The 26,172-nt window shown below is 41.5% G+C and overlaps 1 protein-coding gene across 4 annotated transcripts in view; it reads left to right on the forward strand.

Moving 5' to 3' along the window:
- akap12b (A kinase (PRKA) anchor protein 12b) overlaps positions 1-26,172 on the forward strand; it is a 37,727-nt gene that overhangs the window by 9,355 nt on the left and 2,200 nt on the right. For 2 of the 4 annotated variants that reach the window (XM_077509820.1, XM_077509819.1), the window contains 2 exons: positions 8,574-8,649; positions 22,196-25,873. In XM_077509820.1, coding sequence (XP_077365946.1) covers positions 8,574-8,649; positions 22,196-25,869 — 3,750 coding nt within the window. In that variant the 3' untranslated portion in view covers positions 25,870-25,873. Of the gene's footprint in view, positions 1-4,550; positions 4,669-8,573; positions 8,650-19,837; positions 20,029-22,195; positions 25,874-26,172 lie in introns of those variants that run through there. The other 2 variants (XM_077509821.1, XM_077509822.1) reach the window with 2 other exon arrangements.

The following is a 26,172-nucleotide window of genomic DNA, read 5'->3' on the forward strand; positions in this document are numbered from 1 at the left end:
TCCTTCCATTAAGCTGTCTGGACTGAACTCGTTTCCCAGATCATTAGTTGAACTGGCAATCCAATTAAGTCTCTAATTAAGTATCAAAATTGGACAAAGTTGAGGTGAGTTACAGTGGAATTAAAATGGAAGCTGCAAGGAGATTCACATGTCAATGTGATGTCATCTCAACATAGAAACGATGTGAATAAAATAAATTAGATTTATCAGATATGATGATTGTGTGCATTTCACTACAGAGGAGTTTTCTCACAGCTTTTGCTCTGACCAGCCAATCTGAGTATAGAAAAATGGTGTCAACAATCTGATTGGTTAAAGAAGCATCTTCATTGCTAATTAAATTACATGGCGCAGGCCAACCGATTTAGATTGACATGGCAACACATAGAAGCTGAAATCTGACAATAAAACATCCTCATGCGACACTGAACTCTTGCCTGTGGGCATTAAAGTTGTCACCTAGATGCAACCTAAACACGTGTACGCAAATTGTAACAAGGAGTCGCAAAGTGGATATAACTCGTGATGTGTGTTATGATAAATACAAAACGGATGATTCTTACCACACTGTTGCTAATAAACCTAGGAAAGGTTTTTTATTACTCAACTAGTGGACATTCCTTTTGATTCCAAGCTATTGTGTCATTGGAAATTATACAATTTCACTTTATTAGTCCAAAAATGATTGTTTGACGACTTTATCCTTGTTCAGCTATCTATGCTACAACACATTTTGCCAGGCCAGACCCAATCAATCACTGTGACGGCGAGATTTTGTCACGTCAGCAGTTTGATCTGATGCTGGCTGTCATGAATACGTCAACATTTCAGTAGGTTTCCACAGCCTCGAGCTTGGTGCAACTGCTTTACTTGACGGCTTCCTTGATAAAACAGCAAGAAGTGATGTCATTATTTGGCAGCAAGACGCCACAAAATGGTGGCAAAGTGCTACCGTTGTCTGAGTGAAGCTTTTCAACTTAATTCTACATAGTTTCTTTGACAACAACATGCCACAAAATAGTGCTAAAGCACTACCTTTGTCTAATTGAATCCCCTCAATTCATTTCTACATATTTGCTCGGCAACAAGATACCTCAAAATGGTGGCAAAGCTTTACCTTTGTTTTAATGAAGCTCCTCAACTCTCTTCAACATAGTTCCTTGGCAACAATATGCCACGAAATGGCGGCAAAGCACTACCTTTGTCTGAATGAACGTCCTCAACTTATGTCAACAAAGTGCAACAAGATGGCGGCATAGCACTACCTTTTCTAAATCAAGCTCCTCAATTTACTGTATAGTTTAAATGACACGGCTAATTCTTAAGGCCCTGGGCAGATTAGATTGGCATGGTAACATATAGAGGCTGAAATCTGATTGAACGAAATACTGCAACTGCTCTGGAAGCAGTGCAACCAAAAGAAACAATGAAATGAACAGAGTAGAATTTTGACAATAAATGAAGACGTGAACAAATATTCAAATTTAGGTTTTATATTTAGACAGAAGCAATACAACCACCTAGGTGTTTTTTATTTTTATAAATAAATTTGGTAGGCCCCCAAAAGACTTACACAATGCACTTCAGCCTGCTTCTCTTTTTATCCACATCTATATTTCATCACTTATGGTCCTGATGCAGCATTTAAGAGCTTCACTGAGCACGGCGGATGGTGATGCGTGGGGTGTGTCTGCATGTGTGTGCGTGCATGCCAACGGGAGTCGAGCCATTCCAAGGACAGAGGGTGAGTCATTGCTTTGGTGCAGCTGCTTCGTGGCTGAGCAGACAATATTCAGGTGGGCGTGGCCTCCCTAACCTGTCAGCCTAAAAAGTCGCACCGCTGCAGAAATTTCTTTCACAGGCCTCGAACCGTGTTCCGACTGCTCCCAAGTACACTAGCACCTTGCAGCATGTGGGAGAGACTCAAACCGGGTACGTTCATTTTGCGCATCAGCCCCCGGAGAAGGTTTTCGATCAGGCGAAAATTTAATCAAATACGTTAAGTCGGCAGATGTCTGTTGACAAATCATATCCAAATATGTCCATCTGTATATTCTTATGACGCTATTTCACTCATAACTTGGCGCTAGTTGATGGAAAAAGCATGAAATGTCCACCAGGAATGCACTGAATGACTGTCCAGATGGTCACAAAATGTACATCCAGTATTGATTCCATACGGACAGTATTTTTTCATTATGGCGCTCTAATTGTAGTGTTGTATATAAACTGTTTGTTTGTTTGTTTTTTACACATAATTCAGTTAGTAATACAGTAGTGCTGGTAAATGTATAATGAGAACATGGAATTATACCCGCAAAATCCAAAATAGTGTGGTAATTGTTTTCATAATTTCCTTTGTTGAATTAGCAGAGATGTGCATGTGAATTTAGTGACAATTCACAGCATTGGCTATGTATAGTGGTTACGTATTTTACTTTCGCATAAATATTTCTGTTGTAACACTTTCGTTTTACCAGAACAATAATCAGGGAATCCTTTGTGGCCTCAAGGCATCCAAAACAAGGTTGTCTAATGTCTGGCTAATTAGAATCATGCTTTTAACACATTCACTGCCATAGACGGCTTTAGACGTCAAAGATTCATTTTTTTCCTGCACACTCAATAAAACAATGTGCAAAAAAGCTTTTTCGTTTTGCATCAACTTGGTATTAAAGCAATAACAGTAAATTGCAGTGTTTACTACACATAGTTAAAAAAAACAAACTTGTGTAGTCTACAAGAATATTCAAAACATGCGGACATCCAACTTTAACACATTCACTGCCATAGACGGTTTTAGACGTCAAAGATTTATTTTTTTTGTCCTGGACTGGCAGTGAATGAGTTAATCAGCGTCTATCCCTTTCCGCAGTCATGTGATGCCTATCATGTGTTCATAGATTCTTGGAGGTCAACAAATGGATGCGTATTTGTTATTTCAGCCCATTTCGAGAAGCAGCCCCACTGGGGTCAAACACTGGCCAGCGGTCCCGATTAGCACCGTGTCCTGACCCGGCTGTTGTTGTTTGCTGTTCAAGTGCGGCCCACATGAAGGCAAGCCGGTGATGAAAAGCAGACAAGCAAGCGGTGGGTGGTATGGTGGCTTTGGGTTCAAGGGTTAGCAGCACTGATGTAGGTAGAGCACAACTATGGCAGGTGTTTGCTCCGTTTGCTTCGCATCTCTCTCAAAAACACAATAAAACATCACGCAGCTGTGCCACGTATATCATCAGCAGTTGACAGTCAGTAATTATCTAAGAACATGACAACAACAAATAAAATACATTTCGCCAGAGATTTTGATTATGAAATGTGTTCATGGAACAAATGTTTCATGTGAATTTAGATCGTAAATGCAGGTCTAGTCTAGCAGTGAGCTAGCCATTCCTTTGATTTATTCCGTTGCGTGTGCTCGTTCTTAACTCGCACTACCACACAACCACACTAAACACACTATTTCCGCTCTAACCCTCCCAAATCCAATCAAACAATATATTTAATGTAATCTTATAAAGGGGGAAATAGGAATAGTTAAGCAAACTGGGATGCGAATGTTAACCCTTTTAGTTAGCATGTTGCTAAATGAATAATCTGAACTACAGTACATGAAAATGACCAAGTAAGGATGGGAAAGTTTTTCTTCTCACAACCAACCTGAACCCCTCCTGTACATTTGAATAGCATGCTAGCTTGAAAACCGCAGTGTACAAAATCTAAATCAAACGTTAACACGATAGCCAGTTTGTGAAGAGTGACCAGTTTTGGGTCAGTTGTTTTTCTCACTGAGCCACGCAAGTGCCCTCGTGATACCCCCAAATGACAAAGAGACTTTGTTGTTTTATCTGCGATCGGAAAGTACTTGCGGAAATCCACTTAGCAAATCATGCTAACGCAATTCATTTGTTTGGTTTGAAAGCCTTTTTCAAACCCCAATTTCACACTCATAAAATGTAATCCTGATCAAGAAAATTAATACTTTTTAGTACTACTAAGTTGAACAAAACCTTTTGAGACTCAGCTACTACTCGCAAAAGGTTTGTGATATTCAGCTTTCCGGGGAATTTTCTGTATGGCTAATGTGCTATCTCCTTGACAAGTTAATTTGACATTCTCAAATGTCCATAAGTTCAAGTTTGTTTCAGAACTTCTCCTTAACAACAAAATACACAACCAATGTTTCTGAGAGTTGCATTTGTGAGTTAATGGCTCGTGGAAAGAGTGAGAGTGCCCTTAAGGGATCTTGTCAGGCTTTCATCTTCACGACGTACGCGGGTCAGAGATAATAGATTGGTGGCTGGTAGGGGGTACGCGGGGGAGTGAAGTTAAACTTTTTTTGGCTGCAAAATACATATTCCCCTTAAATTACAGTTATAGTGTTATCTCTGATATACAAAAAAAATGTGGCTGTTTGTCCAACTATTTCCTGGATCAACAACCCAATAATATTGCTATATTGATGGATGAATAACTGCTAACAAACCTGCCTCTGTGACAGTGTGGAAGAAGAAAGAAATTTATTACAAAGCGAGAAAGAATCAAAGGAACACTGTTATGTAACAAATGTGCATGAGATAGTTAGCTAGCTACACAGTGTATTTCAGAGCACATATCTTAACAGGTTCTAGTGTTGAATGGTTCTCAGCCACGTAGACAACCATGCTAAAGGTAAGAGAAAACTTAACTTTGCTTATTTATTTTGTACTCTAATACTAGTACTAGTACTTGTGTGTATTTAGTAACTTTTTTTATTCACAGTGAAAATAAATATACCAAGAACGCTAGTGTATAGCTTGGCAACAATAGCTAATACTTTTATGCTCAGGCATTACTAAATGAACTATATTTTCTTCTTTAAAATGGTTATACATGGTCTTAAACAAGGAAGCAAAAGTGATTTATAAACTTTTACTAAGACCCTTGAAAGATTAGCATGGTATTAGCTGTTATGTGTTTTTGGTCGATCACTATAACAACCATGATAATTGTGGGAGCACTTTTCAATTTTTAAACCACGTATTTGTTTTGTAGTCCAAATTGCCAGCCACTGTGTACAACATCTGACTCCACACACAGCCTGTTTTATTTATATATTACTCATACTTATCAGCTGACTTTACCTGGACTGGTTGCCACTCATTCCCAGCTCGTCTCCTATTGATAGACAGGAACATTTAACAGCTGCCATCTTGGTTTTCATTAGCATTCCCCACTTCTTTGTTTGCTTTCGGGCACATAAATCTCCTCTGCCGGCCTTTGCGGATTGATTTCGGAGACAGACGGTCGTCACCGCTGCTGTAGCCAACAAGTAAATGAGGCCCGGCACAATCAAAGACAAACAAATGGAAGCAGTGAGAGAAGAGTGCGATGATAGAGGAGATCATTGTCTCACCGTGCTCAGTCCAGCGGAAACAATGGGAGTGTGTCGTGGCTATTTTCTTACATGGTGCCCTTCTAGTTGTATATTTGCGTGGGGGGGGAATCATAGTATTACAAAAATACAGTTGCAGTATTGCAAGACAAAAGTTGTATGTTTTTCGAAATAAAAGTCATAGCCTATTTAAAAAAATTAAGTGTGTAGAAAAAAGAATAGCATCATCGTGGAGGTTTCCCAGCGCAGATGTTAACTCTCTAAGTCTGTCTTTTGGTCTTTGTGGTGCACCACATTGGCCACCGAGACAGGAGAAAAATCCTCAGCTGACCGCCAAACCTCCACATTTTCTGCCTGACAAAAGAATTCAGCGTCAGGCTTTTGGCACGGTTCACTTTTAGGTCAGAAACGTGATCAAAGCAAGCAGGATTTTCTTTAAGGTGGCAGCAGCGTTATTCCACTCATTTGAACGTCATGATTAAATAAAAACAAAGTAAACAATTGTCGAGATTTAGGTGTGTGACGTAGACGACGCATATTTGGGCCACACCAAAAATAGAAAAATAAGTAAGTAAATAAAATTACCCCCCCAAAAAAATTATTTTACAAATCGTTTTTTTATTGGAGATATTTTACATGTCAAGTTGTTGGCCATATTGTTCCCTTAACTGTTGGTGTCCATTTTGATGATATGTGCTGACAAAGTGAGCAGAGTCAGGTGTTGGAGGGGGAATCTTTGGAATGTCGGCAAATAGGGGTTCGAGGAATCCCGGGAATGAAAGTCATGAGATGGACTAGGGCAGGATGGCCAGAGGTCCACCGGATAGATCGCGTAGTAGATCTGATCCAACATGCTGATGGCTGGAAAAGGACCAAAATTGTTGTGGGGGCGTGGGGGGTTGCAAAATTCCTTGAATTTTCGAAGTTGGAACTTTCCAAGAAAATGTATTTTCTTTTTTTAAATGTTCTTATTTTTATTTTAAATATTTTTCATTTGCTTTGTTTTGTGTCACAAGGGAAATTTACTTAATTATTTTAAAGTTATGGCTTTTCAACCAAAAAAAAAAAAAAAGAAAACTTTATTCATGTAAGAGCACAAGGACCCAGGTGCAGGGAAACAGGGCAAGGAGGCAGAGGTACAATCAATAATGGATTTAATTAAACAAAACAAGGAGGTAAACAAGGATCTAACTGGGAAAAACCGTGGGGGGAACTTCAGGGCAAAAACCGGGCAGCATTAGGTGAGGGAAGCACAATGAATCGACGCGGACAGCGGGGAGACAAGAAACTAAATACGCATACACTAATTGACAATTAGACACAGCTGGGCAAGAGACAAGTGGCAGAGGATGGTGATTGGTTGACACATGAGGAAGGGCAGGCAAACACAGGTGGACATGACAATGCTTGACAAGACTAGGGAGGCACACAAGGACAACAAAACAAAACACAGATCACGGCTGAAACTTAAAGAAACATGAGGATGAACTCAAACAAAACCCACTCAAAATTAGAACCCTGACAAAAACAAACCAAAACCCAACCCAAACCATAACATTTACTCTTGTACAATTACTAAAAAAAAAAATTGGCACCACTTTACAGAAATATTTTAAGTTATTTCCCATCACTGACTTTCCATAGCCGCAATGTTGCACAAATGTAAAATGAAGGCTTCTCCCCTCTTTGTCCCATCATTGAGCATCCCCTTTACCATTTGTCCCGAGCAGGGTGTCTCCTGCAAGGTGTCATTTTCTACGTGTTTCCTGGAAGACTTTGTGCGCGAGTACTCCATTAGCTGGATGAGCGGTCCTGTGGGGAGGCTCCGGTTGCCTCTCCCCTCCTGGCTAACTATTGTGCAACTGTCACTTGGAGATGCTCGCAGCCATGAGGAAAAACACTTTGGCTAACTTGATAAGGATGTTTGGAGTTGGGCTGTGTCTTGTTAACTTGTGAACATACTGTACTTGTGCATGAATGTGTGTTCATAATGGAAAGAGCCTGTTGCTGTTTCTGTCAACACAACCCTGACAAAGATCCATTTTTCAGCCTTGTTTTGGTCTTTTTGCCACAGGAACCAAAATGCTTTATGCATGTGGAATGAACTGTTGTGTTTATTCCAGCCTTCGCTTGTCATATAGCTACAGGAGGGACTCAGTTAACAATGACATTCAGTTTTTTACAGTGACGAATGGGTGTAACCTGAATTTGTGAATCAGAAGCGACATGAATAAAGTATAGGTAGTGAGATCATAAATATAAAAGTCCCATGGTAAAACAGTGACTGAGTACGTTTACATGCACGTTTACATTCCTGAAACCCAAATATTGTTAATATTCGAGTTTTAAAAGGGATTTAATAAATAGATTTATTATAGGGGACCTTGTCTTGAGCCTTGTGGAACACCACACTAGTATTCCACAGAGTAAAATGTAAAGATCAGTGGAAGTAACTGACATTAGTATTTGTCCCCAAAGTCATTGGACTTAGTATCAAACCTTCTGGAACCTAGCGAGTTTTTCCACGGTAAAACCTGGCAATTGTGACATTTTATGTCGAGTCGAATGTCAAAATACTGTATGTGGAGCGAGCATACATACTTGTGGCACCAACTTTATCTAGTGCCAGGGTCCTCGGGTAATTTGTAGCTATGTCTTTGTCTGTATCAGTAGCATTTTACACATGTTGACGTCACATTAAATTCCTGCAATTTTTCAATGAGGTTGAGGAACGATTACTTGTCCTGAACATCCAGCAGCATTCCAAAGATTTTTTTTTTGTCTACTGTCGTAAATATTCCAAATTCCCAGGCATCGAGAATGAAGTATTAGAGGAGGAGTCACAACTGATGGAATCTACTTCAAATATATCTCTCAAAATATTTGCACCTGTCAAAAAAGAATAAAACTCCCGTTTTAACAGTTCTGGTTTTGGAATGAGCAGCTGAACGTATGTGCATATGTATATACCACTGTTTGTTTTGGAGTTTCTCAAAAGCGGTTAAATGAAACCAAGTAGTGATCTTTTACACCCATTGCAAAAAAAAAAATAAAAAAATAAAAAATGCTATTTTATAACGGAAGTCATTCATCTTTCGGGTTCCTTTAGTCTCATGCCAAACTAAACTGACCAGTTTCAGGATAGCTACGAAATGGAAATGGTGCATCCTTTATAGTGAAATATCTCTTCCTGTTCTTTCAGCCCCTGCAGAAGAATGGACAAATCTCCAGCCTGACCAGTCTGAGTGGACACTCGCAAGACAACACACTGGCAGAAGGTGTGTGCGTGTGTATGTCTTTGTGTGCGTATTTTTATTCTCTCATGGACCACACAAAATAGTGAAAGGTTTCAACATTCACACTTCTCCCAGTGTAAGGTTCAACTATGACCCGAATGCCGATTAATCGGCCAGACAGTTTAATCGGCTGATAATCACTCAAGTTTTGTTTATTGCAGATTGTTGCCACTTGTTTTTTTTTATTTTTTTTATAAACACATTAACACATTACAACATATGACAAAGATAATAAAATTCATACAACAAAAAAAGAAATCAGAAAAAAAAAATCGTTCAATGTCTTATGTTGTAACATTAAATACTAAAGAACACATGTAAAATTGTAAAATATACTGCTCCAATAGATGATACGATACCGATTATTAGTAGTCAAGTAGGCCGATAAACAATATTTCAAGCCGATATTCATTTGCAGTAAAAATAAAAATATTACCGTCAATTTAAAAAAAATTAAATTTGTTGAAATGCCATTAGACAAGTTAAAACAACTTTTCATTTTTCAACACTGAAGTTCTTTGAATTTTAAATAGATAAAGATTAGAAAGCTTTGTTTAAAATTGATTAAAAAAAATTAAAGGGCGCTTTCCAGGTCATCACCATGTGTTCAACTAAATTAAAAACTAATTGTCTGCGAAGATCTTTTGAAACCTTTTATGAACCCTGACGAACACCCAAAATTATTTAAATTTTCACTTTACTTTATAAAAGATTTTGCAGGCACTGGGAACTCCCTACACTTATTTTTAAAAATGTTAAAATAAATAAATTATGCTGAATTTTTGAAAATCTTCTGCAGTATAGTCTGTGAATATCTTATCAATCCTGATGAAAACCCAAATTTTCCAAATTCGCAAGCATTCACCGCTCATTAAGATGCCAGCTTTAGCCGACTTCAGATTTGTAAAAAGGCCGATGCCGATATTTGTCAAAATGCCAAATATCGGCACCGATAATTGGCCTAGCCGATAATCGGTCTATCCCTATTAGTTAATCAGCAGATTAATCGGTTATCGTCATTTTTTTCTGCTCAATATCAGAATCGACATCAGCCTTAAGCTCACCAGACTTTGTAAAATTATTGGAAGATAGATCAAATAGCTCAACCTGCTTTTCCCTTGTATGAAAGAGCCAAAATGTCACTGCACAAAAAATGGCTACAAATAAAGGTTGTACCACGATAAAAACAAAGATTGGATATGAGACATGTGAGCTGGTGATTAATGCGTCCAATATATTATGATTGCGCCGCTCCATCCTCAACCTGCGGTGCTCCGTCCCCGCAGCTGCACATGTTTATTATCTTTGCCGTTGCTATTGTGTCAAGCTCTGTCTGGGAGGGCCGCAGGGGCGTGTATACACCCTCCCTAAATATTTAGCAGGCCGTGACCCGGGCCCCGCGCAAAGCAAGCCTGCGTGCTTCATAATACGCCGTGGCCCAAGGGAAAGCGGTAACCCAACACGACTTAAAACGCAGAGAAATGTCTCATACCGCTCTTTCAAATAAGCACTTTAATAAGCTATTTCATTAAGCGGCGCTGTCCGTTGTTAGAGTAACCCGACACCGTCTTTTTCATGCGTAGCTTCACATTGGATGAGGTGATGACGCCGCTTGTCAATGGAAGTGAGTTATTGAACTGTTTGTTTGAAGGTTTATAACTACCGTTACATTTACAATATGCTAATTTCCATACAATATGCTAATTTGTATTACCTCGTCTGTGGTGGGGTTCGCAACACATGTTAGCATTATGCTAGCAGACTTGTATGTAGATTAGTAGTAGTATTTTGTTGTATGTGTAAGTTTTAGTATAGATTTCAAATGGAAGTAACATCAAATCACATACTGTAGTAGAGCAGCCAGAACACCTCCCATGTTGCTCAAGCACTACTGTTGTTATTTACCCCAATAACTGTCTCAAGTGGGAATTCCATTTTTCCGAGTTCAACATGTTCCATCTTCTGAAACGTTAAGACGACAGTTAGAAATGTCAATATTACACCAGAGACCTTCTGTTTCTCCTTTTCTTGTCCTGACATGTGTTAATAATCATAGCTTTAATCAATCTGAGTGCTCGGGCGCAAGCATAATGTGACACTTTTGGCACTTTTGGCAAATCTGAAGATATTCAACCCATTCTAGTATTGTTGTAAAATTCTGCTAGTTAGCATTTAAAACTTCACTAGTAATACTAGTAGCGCACAGTTGTCAACTAGTGCAGTTTTGCCTCATTAAAAGCTGTAGTTGTTTGCTAGTTTGCAGAAATGTCATTTGGTAGTCATGGTAAAAACATTACTAGTTGTACTAGTGCACCCTAGTGGTTCTACACGTGTGCTGTGCTGTCCTACAAAGACCACAAAGAGCAGGACTTTAAGCTGTATATCAAGGATATGGAATAAATCAAACAGTATTCCATACGTACCTGTACATGAGCGTGTTAAAAAAGCTTCAAGGCTACAAGGATCAAGGGGAGTGAAAGGGGAGGGAGTGATTGACACAAAGGGAGATAGAGTGAAAGGTATCCCAGCACTCCTTGTACTTCCAGTGTAGAAGCTGATAAACTGTCACTGTGGGAGACAGGAAGTACAATCTACCTGATAACAGCCAAAAACAACAAAAAGACAAGGCTGCACATCAAAAGGGCAAAAGAAAACAACGCACATCGGTGCACGCCAGTCGGTGAATACATCACTTTTCCTCGTCATTAGGCCAACAAAACCCGCCTTTTGAAGACTCTCCAGTACTCAAAACTTTGGTAGGCATGTCCATCATGAGTACATCCACACACAAAAAAAAGTCTTTTAAAAAATCCATGACTGAAAAGACAAAGGAAGTACGCCATTTTGTTAAGTGTTTTTTTTTAGGGCCAATTTGCTCATTTCCATGGGTGCTTATATGAACTTGAATTCCAATTTAGGGCTAATTTAACCAATTCCAGAGTCTTTCAACCCCAAACAAATCCTCATTTACTAGCCATATGGGTGTTGCTAAATTGTGAAAATATTTTACCTTTGGTTATGAGTGACGGCAGAGCATGTATAACTCGATACTTTGACAACGTCAAAGCTTGACCAAACGTCTTAAGAACTCTGATTTCCTTCCAACGCTTTATACTCGTATCAAATCCTTCGTCCAAAAGCAAACAGCAGATTAACGTATGTAATGAGAAACTTATTACTCATTATAGGTGGATGGAATTTAATTAAAGTTATGTCAACTGTTATCAAAGTATGTGTGTAGTCGACCTAAACTAGGTCACGATGCCGCTGCACTGATATGTAGACAATCAAAACAAAGCGAGTTTACATTTTTATGGATACATTTGAAAGTTGTAGGCAGCTGCTTTTGGTGATGATTGATATATTTTTTTAGATACGTATGTAGCATAAAATCATAGTTGTGGGAAGTTTAACTATACTGAAACTTTTTGTTTTACTATTTTATTATACATCTACGGAGCCCCTAAAGAAAAAAAAAACTGAAATGTGTTTCTCATTAGGACAAGAAACTTTCTCATGTCCCTCAGACTCCAACATAACAAATTTGAAAGTAAATCAACAATGTCCTTTTAATAAAGTCCCAGATGAAATATAATCAAATGTTTTTAATTTATATCACCAAAATGTATTTGTAAGGTCAAATTCGAACGCTACGAACACAAACTCCACTCATGATTGGTATTCCATTGTGTTTTTCCAAGTCAACGGTCTGAAATATCCAACTTCCCGTTTTTGTGGAATGCAGCATTACATATGGAGCTGATGGTTTTATAGTTTTATAAGTTTATAGACAAAAGGAAACATGAATAAATAAAAGAGGACACATTTTTGATTGGGGCTATGGGATGCTTCTTGGCAACGAGGAGAGTGACTGCAGCCTGATGAGTTCATGTGTGCAGAGTGAGTCCAAAGAATGACGTCGTTGATGTAATGTATTGGCCCCAGTCTTGAGCGTCCCTCCCTGATGGCTTGCAGGCTGCACAAGTGGACAGATGTTGATTATTGAGGGGAGACAAGCGAGTGCTGACTCTGTGATTTTTGGGAAGATGTGCCGACAGTTGAGTCAATTTGCAGGACTGCTGGACATCATTTATCAGTAAAATGGTCTGTAAATGTTTAAATGTGAGCTGAGCCATCGCCCACATGTGTTCCGTGCTACGTTTGAGGCAAAAAAATAAATAAAAATCCTACTTGATAGAGATGTTTACAGACAAAACAGGCTAGTAACAACAACTATTTTCACTGCCTTTTTCAAGTTTTAAAGTGTCCATATGGTTGTTAAAAACGTCCTTTGAGACCTACTTTTAAATGTTTGCTTTTACAGGAGTCAAACCTCTGCTTTAATAGAAACAACGCTAACCCTATACCCTAAATTCTAAACTCCAACACCTAAACAGTAATTATAAACGAAATCCTAACTCTCAACCCAACCCTATCCGAAAAAATAACCCCAAACCATACCGTAAACTCTTACCACAATTCACCAATCCTGACCCTACAATTTGCTTAAAACGCTAACCTGAAAACGCTAGTACACCTCCAGAGGTGGGGTATTAGCATTTTCAGGTTGGCGTCCAGAAAAACCTGCCACAGTTTGGCTTTAGCCCTTTAGGCCCTTCTCGCTAATCGTTTCCTTTGTTGTGCTAGCTAGCAGTAAATGAGCACCATGGCAGCTAGCAAGGGAGCTAGCTAGCACCAGGAGCTAAAGCCAAACTGTGGCAAGGCTTTTACTTTCTGGACCTGGATTTGCCACATCTGTACTCCTCCAGATCAATTTGTCATATTACTGAAAATAGGGAAAATACATCATTCAACTGAATGACCCTGGATCTATTCCAAGAGGGACTTCTTCAGACTTGGCTTTGGAGGACAAGACTGTTATGTTCATCGTCCTAAAGTATGCAGCCTCTCCCTTCAATTAAGCCATGTGCAGTGGCTGCCAATGCTGAAAACGTCACCATAACGCAAACCATTCGCGGTTCTGCCCGTATTGCTTTCACATTCCAGCTGACGGTGCTCATTTCACCCCGCATCAGTTCTTTTGCTCGAGCAACGCTCGGTTTGAACGCTTTTATGATTATCAGACATCAAGAGTGCTTTTACTTCCCTCTGAGCGAGGATACATCACTGAGGAAAGTGTTGGCGAGTTCATTTCAGAGTGGAGTACTTGAAAACCTACTCAGTCCCACCCACCAAGTCAGCCCCACGAGATCCATCATTGCCCTGTCCGTCTCAGCAACATGTTTTATTTAGTTGTTCGTTATGAAGAGGGTGCTTAAGGGATGCCCATCAGGAGAAGACGAGATAGTGAAACCTCTATTAGGAAGCCGTCATTTATCATCGGCTGTCCAACTGACTGGACAGGAGGCCTTTTTGTCTTCTTGCCAGTTTCCACAGTAGCAAGGAAGGTAAACGTCATTAATATTAGCTCATCAAACTCAGATTTGTGCAGACGTCTAAGTCAGTCTAGTTGTACCTCAAATTGTTTCTAGCAACTAAAAAATCAACCAAGCGAGTGACAGCACTACTTAACTCTTAAGCCCCTGGGCAGATTAGATTTGCATGGCAACAAATAGAGGCAGAAATCTGATTGGGCAAAAACTAAAATTCACGTGCATGCACTGGAAAAGAATTGCAACCACTTCTCACTTTAAAGTCAGAATTCTGACTTTAAAGTCAGAATCCTGCCAACCCCTTTTTTCCCCCTCTTCACTGGCCCTAATCCTCTTCGGTAAATTAATACCATTTCATGGAGCAAATATTAAAATTTGGGTACCAAAGTCGTGAAAAGTCTTGAGCCTCCCCAGGGCGCTTTCGTATCTGCGGGCGCTGCTCTCTCATCTTTCCCGGCATCAGGGAACCTAATCTCCCCCGCCTCAACCCCTAACCTCCCCCAGGCACAAGGAGGCTCGAGAGAATGGAACAGGAATGTGGCCCACCCCTCCTTCTCCTCTATAGTAGACCCCGACTCTCCCACCCTCAACGTTATCGTCATCTCATCACATTTAGGGGGCTTCTCTGTGAATCTTGAATCAGAGAGATTGATTGGCATTTCTATTTATATTTGATACACTCGTTGAATAATACGTTAGGATCAGACAAGTCCAAGTAATAGAATGAGATTAAGGAATGAAATAGAGCTGGTGTAGCAGCTCACATTAACCCATATTAACCCATTTCCCGGCATATGCTTGGGGTTAAACGGCTTGTTTTATGCTTGGGGGTCTGCTGATACAAAATAGGGTCAACCTAGTTTGAATGTCAGCGGAAAAGTCTGTCTAAATATTTGATAATATGCCCGAAATTATGATCAGATTTTTCCTGCAATTATAGACTATGATCAAGTGCACCAAAAACACTATTTTAGATATGAGTTTTTTATATAAACCTTTTTTTAGGAGGAGACAGGGGGACAAATGAGACAACATGCCAAGTAACAACTGTCCAAATTGCTGATGCAAAAATTTCTGGAATGTGGCAAAAAAAAAAAAAAGTTGAGGCAACCGACGACAGATGGCAAACTTGTGACTAAATAAATACTCCTTTTGGGAACTCAACTCTTATTACCACAGCATTAGGAAGGATAGATGATTTGTAATATCTTAATAGCAGTGAACTTCAACTGGGAGCAAACATGTCAGGCCTCTTATTTGAAGAACTTTCTGGATGTATACGACTCAACAGAGAGCAAATTGTGATGTAAGAACTTAAGTACAGATTATATTTGTCCAAACAATGTCACGTACTGTTGAGAAAACGTGCATGGATGTGTAAACATAGTGCCGAGAGTCAAGCAAGGAAACGTGTGACAGGAAGAGGAATCTGTGATGTCAAAAGATGATTGTACTTCCTGCCTGACATTGTTGGACACACCCACGGTGTGTAAAACTCAGTGAATTAAAGACTATTGAAAAGTTTTATCCCGTTTAAACACAAAAATTAAATTCCGTTAAGTTTATAAGCGTAATATGTCAGTTCAATGTTTGTTTTTTGAAGCATTTTTATTTGATTTTGTAATTTTTTTATTATTGTAGGAATGCTGAAACATATGTTATTGTGATTTTTATTCTCCACACTTTTTTGCCGCCTTACCTCCAGTAAGCATCACTTTCCACGCCCACTTCCATACATATAACTTATCATCATTACCAGGTGTCTAATACTGCTCAGTGGCACAGTTGGTAGTGCATTGTCCAGTAACCAGGAGGCCATCATTTTCATAATTTAATTTATCTTTCAATTTACTTCATAAGCATTCCACATGCATTCAAATATTAGCATTCAGGTTTCAGCATTCCCAAGCAATTTCTCCAGAAATTGCACATAAGTCTAGTTGTGGGAATGCATATGTTATTGTGATCTTTATTCTCCACACTTTTTTGCCGCCTAACAACTCCCACATACTTCCAATTTAAACTGTTCAAATTTCAACTAGCTTAAAAAATTCATGCCTCCCGGGATATATATAGTCTGATTCCACATTACTTACTGTATTTGCACAATTTAACATTTAATAGCAACTTTTTCCCCATTCATTTTCAATGGGACAGTCGTTTAACTTTTACAAGTATCACTTTCCACGCCCACTTCTATATATATAACTTATCATCATTATCAGGTGTCTGATACTGCTCGGTGGCACAGTTGGTAAAGCGCATTGTCCAGTAACCATTAGGTTATAATTTCATAATTTATCTCTCAATGTGCTTTCAGCATTCCCACGCAATTTCTCCAAATTGCACTAAGTCTAGTTATTTTAGTTTTAATTATTTTGTTAGTTTTCGTTAACGATAATCCTTTATACCTAAAGACTTTATACTTAAGAACAATCACTTAAAATTCTGCAAGATTGCAGGGGTGCGGTTTTGAAGGATTAGGAGAGTGCTGGATGGCGGCTTCAGGAGCGTGTGAATGGAGGAAAGACGAAAATTCTCTGTGATCTTGAGCGCTTTCGCACATTCGTCGACTTCCATTTCCCTTTTCCGCCATTTACGTCGTCGAGACACTTCTTGGAAAAGAAGGGTAGCGGGAGCCCGTTTTTGTGTGTGCGTGTCCTGAGTCTGAGATGATGTCATGGCCCGTCTTTGCAGGCAACAAAAGCGCCTCCACCCAAACTGCCCTGAATGTCCCCCACCCCGACCCCACTCTCACGATTCCTCCTTGCACCCCCACCCACGCAGCCATTCAGGATCCCTCCTTGAACATTCCTGCACTGGACTCAAGATTTTGTTTTTATATCACTTCACCCTCTAAACTTTTGGGGATTACGCGGATTCATTTAATCAAAATTTTGAAAGGTGTATTTGAACGGTCTTGCTAGACCGAATCTATACTTACTATACAACCAACCTTAACATAAAGCCAAATATTGGTCCAGTACGATAACTGGTATCAGTACTCGCCCATCCCTATGTAGCTGACGCTGTGGTGAGTGTGAGAATGAAATGGACAGAGCATGTATAGAAGTGTAGGCACGCATAAGTCAAGTGGAGGAAGTTGGGGCGTGAAAGGAAGATTGGGCGGCTTGGTTGGCGGGTGGGAGGGTCAAGCCATCTACTTCCACCATCATCTTTCATACATTCCTCACTATCTGACTCACTACATACTGTACAGTGCTTGTGGAGAGTGGCATATTTACTTCATGTGTCACTGCATGTTTTGAAAGCCTCAGTGGTGTGTCATGTTGAATGAGTCGCTACAATGGGATTCATTCTTCAACGGATGTTAAAATGCTGTCAGTCTATTGCTGTGTGAATTGAATTCCAAGTTATTTTGGCAAAAATCAAGCAAATCAAATTGAATCCCAACTTGATTTAAGTCATTATTTCAATCTTGTTCTTCAAGTGGACGTGAACCTTAAACATCTTTTGACAAAAATACATGTGACCTCACTAGTCTAAACATGACATTCATTTTTACATTTTTGGAATATGATCGAGTTATGAAGCAAAATCCAGCCGTACATATCCATCTCAGGGGGCGGCCATTTTGCCACTTGCTGTCGACCAATCAGACCTCACCTGTTTTCTGAAGCTGTGCTGTCATTGGTTGTTACGTGAGAACTGAGCAACATTGATGTCATCTTCAGTCGACAGCAAGTTGCAAAATGGCTGGCCCCTGAGATGGATAAAAACTGGATTTTGCTGCTTAACTCATATTCCACTAATGCAATATTAACTCATTACTCCCAGTACAGTTTTCACTGTTTTACTGAATTTTGACTGATTTTTGCAAGGCCCACAGAATATTGTGTCCTATTGCCATCAAAACTTGGAACCTACCAAAAGAAAGATTAGTGTCACTTCTTTCACCAAGAAAAAAAAAAAGTATATTTCTTTATGATTCGATTTTGCAGCAATTAGCATTAGACTATAGCACAGTTTCATCATTAATCACAAATCTGTTTAAAACAGTGGGGAAAAGAGCTTTTTGCAACATGGCCCAGGTTGATCTCTTGTACTCTGCTGCCACCTGCTGGCCGTTTTTGTCATAACTACCATTGCTTGAAGCATTCTCTTCAGTTCAGTGGCTGCATCAAAGTCTTCTATATGCTCTAGCGTAAAAAACAAAAACATAAAAACATATAAATACGTCTTTGGGAGCATGGTAATATTTAGAATAGAACGTATTTATACGTTTTGGGGAGCAAATGAGTTCAACAGAATGTAATGTTTAGACTCGTGAGGTCACAGAGAACAAATATGTAAAAAAAAGTAGCCTTGACTTAGCCTTTCAGTCATAACAGTATATATGTACATTCGCCACAATGTACTCTAGATGGATAACAATTCTTACAAAAAGAGTCTTGAGAAAAAAAAGAGTCAATGAGAATTACATGTTGTGTATTTATTAGAGTACGCTAGGTTAATGCTAACACAATGGGAGACACCATAGACTGGCTAACAATTAGCATCTAGCATGTTATTAACTTTTAAATGATGGACATTTGAACAACTGTGAATTTAGTTTTTAGAAGTTTTAGCCAAGCAGGTCCCAGTTTTAATTTAACTTTAGTCAAGTCACATGATTCACCCTCTGTTGATAATAAACCTTGCATTCAAGAGGCTTTCATCGGGCAATCTACAGCATTTCACCCAGTGCACTCACAAGAAATTGCATCAGTGAAACAAAGTCGATATTGGAAAGGTGTTGAGAAATGCGAGATAATGTTGACGCGTATCCGGATGCCTTGGGCTCGCAAGACGGCACTAGATTCAAATTACTGTTATCACCCGCACTCGCAAATTCGCACATTCCTTTGGGGACAATGCGGAAGATTACAGATCACGACTGCGACGCTGTTTACCATGAGCATTTATCTGCATTCCGTCTCGTCTGACCCCACCTTACACAAATGCCAAATTTGATGCGTTTGCATTAAGCGGGGCTTGTTAGCATTTACATGGGGCGGCTACCACCTTGAAACCCCCCACCAACACTATTCTTACCTTGGTTTTGGCCTGTAGAACATTGTAAGATGAATATTTGAAGACTCATGTATTTCCATTATATAAACTAGCCCGTCTTGATGTTGACTAACTTGAGTTAGACTTAAGACTTCCCTGGCTAAAACTTATGAAAGGCTCGACTTGAACTCTCTAGCTTTTCGGTAATGTGTCATTTGTTTTGTCTCAATTCGACAATTTTAAATCTTGCTTGGCTAAAATTTGAAACACTTCAACTGAAAAATTTGCGTGTATTGAATAAAACCATTCAAAATGTTCCCATTCAGACAAAAGTGGCTTTAAAAAAATGCAGGAGGGTCATGTTGTGAAAGAGAAACGTTACGGTCGACCACTTTTTCAACCAGTCTGTGCCAGTTTGTCTTTTGGGGAGACAGGCATGGGTATTAAGGTCAGAAAAGGAGACGTTGCGTGTCAGAAGGATTTGGGGGGTGGAGGTGGGGTGTTTTCCATGCGGTTTGATCACATACAATAGTTTTATTCTTACTAAAAAAAAAAAAAAGGGGTCATTTCCTTGAAAGAGTTCATGATGATGAGTTGCAGTCAGGCCGGGGCGGAAGTGTACTAGAGGGAGGGGGTGTGCTAGTAAAGGTGGAGAGGGGGGTGTGGGGGCTCATTCAGAACAGCTGAAGAAAGGAGGGGGGGTGGTGGGAGAGGGAGGCGGGGGTGGTCCCAACGTGACATGTGTGTCAGTCTGTTGAAATGTGTGTGAGGCGGCCCTATCGACACACACGGGCTACAGAGCAGCAGAACAGCAACTCCAACCGCCGAGCGCGGAACAAGTGAAGGGAAATAGAGAATTGATTTTTTTTTTCAAGAATTTTATTTTTCAATTTAATAAAACACAGGATTTTTGGGGGGTAACTTTCACAAATGCTTGGAACAATTACTTTAACAGGTAAGCTCAATTGATTTTATATGGTAAAATTTGTCTTTATAATAATGTGTATTTTGTTGTTTTTATGTGAGTTAAATTTGGCTAAATTGTGATTGGTTTTGCTTTGAGTATGGCTGAGGGTATTGTTGTCCTGAGGGTGTGGTTGCATAGTGGTGTATCTCTCTCTGCAGAGGCATTTTAACATAAAAACAACAAATAACACTGCTGTGCATCTTCATTTTTTGTTAATTTTATGTACAATGGTGGTTCTCCGTATACAGCATCCATCCCAGTGTAGACTTGTTACTCTAGTGACCCAGTGGGCTGCGGTCCCAAGGGTTTTTTGGGGGGGGTGGTGGGAAAGTTTGTTTTTATAGTATGAATGAAGAGCAACAGTTGCTTTTCATCATATGCAGAGATGAGCAGAGATTTTCCGCTCCAAGCTTTAATTTCTCGACTCCCGGGACCATAATTCCCAGGGGGGTTGTTTGTCTTAAACCACAAAGAGCAGGAGGGGGGCTGGTGTCAGAGAGGGTCACCTGAAATTAATTCTGGCATAGATTATTGCTCAAGTCCGTCTCAATTAGACATGACAGATGCGGTCCTTGGATGTCACAAATGCAGTTTCTGATTTATTACTGTGGATGAGATGAGTACCCCTCCTCCCAAAGTGGCGCCTCGGAGACACTCTGACCACACCTTAGATGGGGGGGGGGGTCTTTGTCAGTTCTGGGGGATGTGAGAGCCGAGTTGGCCTCTTTTTTTTCTGCTTAACTGACTTCTTTTGTTTGCAGAGCTGCTGCTGCTCCAGACAAGTCATCCTAATAGGGATTTGCATACATTTGGGTGAAGTTGGTAAACAAGTGTCAGTTTTCAGCTGGGGTAGAGTTACAATGGCTTTATTTGGGACATGGGATCCAATATTACTGATTTTACCCAATTTGTACTATCACAATATTCCAATTGTTTCATCCCAAAATGTGTTATGCACCTCTGAAATACGTTGGAAGTTGGGGTTTTTAATTCCAGGCTATCAGCATCCCACCCACCCCCACCTGCCTCCTCCAAAAGGAAAAGAACTCGTTCGTCCACCTTCTCAACTCCCCTGTGCCTGTAAAACAAAACAAAAAACTGAGATCAAAAAGACAGGAGAGATGCCAGCAGTGTGTTAAATCAACATGATTCCCAATTTTATGATCCGTGTACATACACATGACCTCATCCGGCAAGTCTGACCCGGACTTTACAACTTAAGTTAAGGGGAGGCGGCAAGTTGAGTTTCTCTGTTTGCTGATGAACACATTTTGAAACGACGGCCACTCGCGAGCCACCCGGTGTCCACGCCGATGGCACGCCGCCGCCCAGGCGCGACTTTATTTTGTAAATATGCTGAATCTTGTCAAGTTTGTGACCACCGCCACTGCCCCCCGCTCCTTTCCCCTTGTTTTCACAGGCCACAGCAAGGGTTAGAGGGCTATTGTATCGTGCCTTCAAGGAGGCGGTTCCCCATCTGTGTTGGAATGTGGGTCAAGGGGACTCAATTCAAAGAGGGTGGTTGTAGGCCTCGCATTGTTTGGTTTTTAGAAATGTAAAACACAGTTTAGCTGAGTTAACTGAGACCTTGAATAACATAGCACACATTCCTTGTTGGGTCAAATCCATACATAGCATTTAGGCGCGTCCTCACTAAAAACAACACACAATTTTTTTAACAATATGTTGCAGTTTTGACATAATTTCCTCGAAACCTTAAAATGCATTGTTTCTCGTCTAACACTAAAATATCCAAAGAATGCAGTGAGGCTATGATTTGTATTGTGGGAACATTTCTACTTTTTTTTTGTGGGACAAAACCGCTACAGAACAGTAGCATGGAATTACCATTCTTTCCCACGTTTTGTTTGTTTGTTTGGAATTGCAGTTTCAGTTCAAATTACGTCTACTTTGTTTGCTAAAGACAGAGGAAGAAAAAGAACATGGTAGTTCCCACAGTTTTTCTTTAAAGAAGGTGTGAATATGTGTAAACGAGTAATGTGATATCTACAAATTAGACATTTGAGTCCCAGAGTATCAGGTGTGAGAAGGCAGAAAATGGACGAGAGCATTTTCATAAATAAATGACAGATTTGGCTGAAACATATTGATTTGTTTAACAAAGTTATTTTTGTGACTTTCTTCATCATTTCAGTTGGCCAGCCAGATGGTGTGTCTGTGGCTCAGAAGGAGGACACCTCAGAGACCATGGACACCAACGCGGACGAGCAGGCTCCTCAGGTGAACGGTGAGAAAGTGGAGAAGGAGTCTCCCGACAACAACGACATCACTCCCGCTGAGGAGAAGGCAGCGGAGGAGAAGCCCGACGAGACAGGCGAAGTGGGCTTCAAGAAGATCTTCCGCTTCGTGGGCTTTAAGTTCACCCTGAAGAAAGACAAGAGTGAGGAGAAAGAGCCAGTGAAGCTGTTGACAGTGAAAGATAAGGATGGAGACATGGTCAATGGAATTGATGAACCTGCAAACGACGAGACTGCTACTGCGGAAGAGAATGTCGCCGCAGAAGAGAAAGAGGGTAAAATAGAAGCACCCCACACTGAGGCTGAAGTCACTAAAGATACCGACAATTCTGAAACCCCAGATGGTCCTGCTGATACTGCTGAAATCTCAGACGGAGCTGTCAAAGAGGAAGTAGCTGAGAAAGAGGGCGAAGCCAGTCCACCAGCTCAGGAGGCTGCGTTGTCCCCCTTCAAGAAGCTATTTAGTACAGGCCTCTTCTCAAATCTGCGAAAGAAATCCAGCATTAAGAGGACAAAAGAGGAGGAAGAAAAGGAGGTAGCTGGCGAGGACGAAGCTGTTAAGACTGAGGAGGGAGAAGGTAAGCCAGTTGCGGAACAAGAGACCAAGGAAGAAAAACTGACAGAAGAAAAAGCCGAAGAGGAGGCCCCGGCATCACCTGAAGAGGCTAAACCCGAGCCAAGCTCAGAGTCCGAGGTCACTTCTGATGAAACAAAGCCAGAAGAAGAAAAAGCAGAAGAAGAGACGGCTCCAGCAGAGGTCACCTCTGATTCTGAACTCACGACTTCACAAGAGAAGACAAAGCCCCAAGGAAGCCCACTAAAAAAGCTTTTCACTGGTGCTGGCTTGAAGAAACTCTCAACTAAGAACAAGAAGAGTAAGAAAGATAATGAGGTGAAACTGACAGAGTCTGGCGAGCAAGCAGCAGAACTTCAGTCTTCCACAGAATCCACAGAAGTGGCAAAAGCTGACAGTGGACCCTCATCTCCAGAGAAATCAGGAGAGCCTGCCGTTGAAGCAGAGGTGGCCCGGTCTGACTCCACACAGGAAGCCGAAGGTGAAGTTGTCTCTGATGGAGAGAAGAAAAAGGAGGGCATCGTCACCTGGTCTTCCTTCAAGAAACTAGTGACACCCAAGAAACGTGTGAAAAGACCTTCTGAGAGCGACGATGAGGTCACAAGTGAGAAAGCAGCAAAGTCGGCAACCTTGTCTTCTTCTGAAAGTGCTCCTTTAGCAGATAGGAGTGTAGAGGAGGAAGCTAAAGACGACAAACCCTGTGAGGATGAGTGCAAGACAGAAAATACTGAAGAGAAACTGGTCAGCAGCACAGAGGAGCCCAAAAAGAAAATGGACACTTCTGTCTCTTGGGAAGCTCTGATGTGTATGGGAGGACCCAAAAAGAGGACCAGAAAGACTTCAGATTCTGACGATGAGGAAACCAAGATTGAAGAGGAGAGTCCTGCGCCAGCTACAGAAGAGGGCAAGCAGGAGGACAAGACGGAGGCAGCTGTGGCAAACTCTCAAAGTGTTGAAGGCGAAGGAGAAGCTGCTTCCTCTCCAGAACCTCTGAGTAGTCCACCAGAGAGGGAGTCTGCCTGGGACACTCTGAAACGCATGGTTATGCCAAAGAGTAAGGCCAAATCTGAAGAGAAGACAGAAGAAAGTGCCGAACAGGTCCAGCCAGAAAGTGAAGTGCCAAAAGATGAGTCGTCATTCTCTCTGAGAAAGTTCTTCCCTGGTCTCAGGAAGAAAAAAGCTGAAAAACAAGCCTCCACTGAGAGTGAGGAGGACTCCGACACCCCAGCTGTTGTTCCCCTCTCCGAGTATGACGCACAGCACGAGATTGTCCAGGAAGAAGAAACTGCGACCACAGCTCAAGTGTCCTCCGATGAGAGATCCCCTTCATGGATTGCAGCCATGGTAGAGCGAGGCGATGACAAGCACGATCAGCTCAGCGACATTACAGAAGAAGCAGAGAACATCGCTACGCCCAAGTCTGTTGACACTGACACCGACGAGCACGGCGGTTTGTCCCCAAAACCTGTCGGGCAGAGATTATCTGTAGCTGAGATTGCTCAAGCTCCTCCCTCAGAAACCACCACCTGTGATCCCAAGGATGAAAATGCACAGGAGCTTGTGGCCGCCATCCAGGCCGAAATAAGTGAAGTTCCACCTGTGACAACTGTGATCTGTGAAGACGCACCAGTTGAGATTGCCTCTGAAGAAACTGAACCACCTTTGGACCACGCTGATTCCAAGTCTCCCCGCCTGCTGGAACCACATGCCCACGATGAGGCCATGGCCATCTGCACCGGCCTGGGAACCAAAGAGATTGCTAAACTGGCTCTAGAGAAACCTGCAACTCAGATCACAGCGTGTGTTTCTGTGATCACTGACGCTCTCAGCACCGAGGTCATAGTAGAAGAGGGGCCGCAAAAAGTGGAGGAGGCTGTTGTGACAGAAGACGCGCTATTGAGCGCCCAAGTTCAACAAGTTAGAAACGTTGCGATAGAGCCCGTCGAAATCACACAGAGCAAAGTGTTGAACATCCAAACTGCTGAGGAGAGTGTTGAACCTGAGCCCAAAGCCACCAATATGGCGAACAATGCACCAATCGATCCCGAAATACCCGTGCTTTTGCAGAACGGAGAAGTCACTGAGCAAAGTGTGAAAACCAACAAGGAAGGAGAACTTGCCTGCCAAACCACAGAAGCAAGTGAGCAGGTTGCCGTCATCACAGAGTCTGTAGTCCTCGTCAGCTCTCCCTGTGTGGACCAATCGGCAAGCTCCAACATATCTGAGGCAAAGGATGCCACAGAAACCAGTGCTGATAATGACGAGTCCAGTCAAATTGAGGCACAGAGCGTGGCCATCACGCAGTGTGTCATTCAGGGTGCTGTGGATAAAGTTTCAGAACAGCCCCAAACCCCGGAGGCTTCCACAACACACACCGCAACACCAGTCCAGGCAGTGATGACCACAGAAAAGGAGATTGAGATTTCAGCGGAGACCCCTGTTGTCACTGACACTCCCACCCCTACCACCAAAGAAAAACCAGTGAAGCCACTTTTTGTTGCCATGGAATGTGAAACAGTTCCAATTGAGGTGGCAGAGATCATCAACGGGTCTGCGGTGGAAGACAAGAAATCCGAGGAAGACTTGAAGAAAGCCGTGGAGGTAAACGCAAGTGAAGAATTTGTCATAGAAGAAGAAGTCGTGGAGATCATTGGCGAGAGTCAGATGAACAACAAACAGGAGGCTTTGAAAGAGGAAATGGAAGAAGAGAAACCACAACCGGAGAAGGAGATCCACATGCCCATGCAGGTGGTCCTGCAGACCGCGCAGGTGCTCGAGGAGGAGTCAATCAAAGAGGAGGTGGTGGAGGAGTTCGGCAGCAACGGCCCCGTGGACGGCAAAGGAGACCGGCCGGCGAGCGACCAGTCGGAAAGTCTCCCGGCGGAGGAGAGGACGCCGTCAAAGTGCGCCGAGGTGATGGCGCAGGTGATGGAGGTTATCGAAGAGGCGGTGAAGGAGATCCAGCCCACGTCCACAGAGATCACACCGGCCTCGTGAGCAGGTGAGATGGACTACAGAATTCCTTCATTAACCGATCAAACGGGTTTCTCATGTGTGCTTTTTTTTTTCCTTATAAACATCAACGGGCTCTACTTTTATTAGAGGGGCTGGGGGCAGATGAAGACGCTTTTGTTCAGGCGCTGAGTTACCAGGGAACCTTTGATATCAAAGTAGGAATGCTGTTGTTGACCCCATCTTTGTCGGCTGGGGTCTTAAAAGGAAGTGGTGTGTGAGGGGGGGAGATGAACTTGTGCTGAAAGACTGATTATGATCCCCCACCACCACCACCACCACCCTTCT

The sequence above is a fragment of the Festucalex cinctus genome, chromosome 21, assembly GCF_051991245.1.
Source record: "Festucalex cinctus isolate MCC-2025b chromosome 21, RoL_Fcin_1.0, whole genome shotgun sequence".
Taxonomy (NCBI): Eukaryota; Metazoa; Chordata; class Actinopteri; order Syngnathiformes; family Syngnathidae; genus Festucalex; species Festucalex cinctus.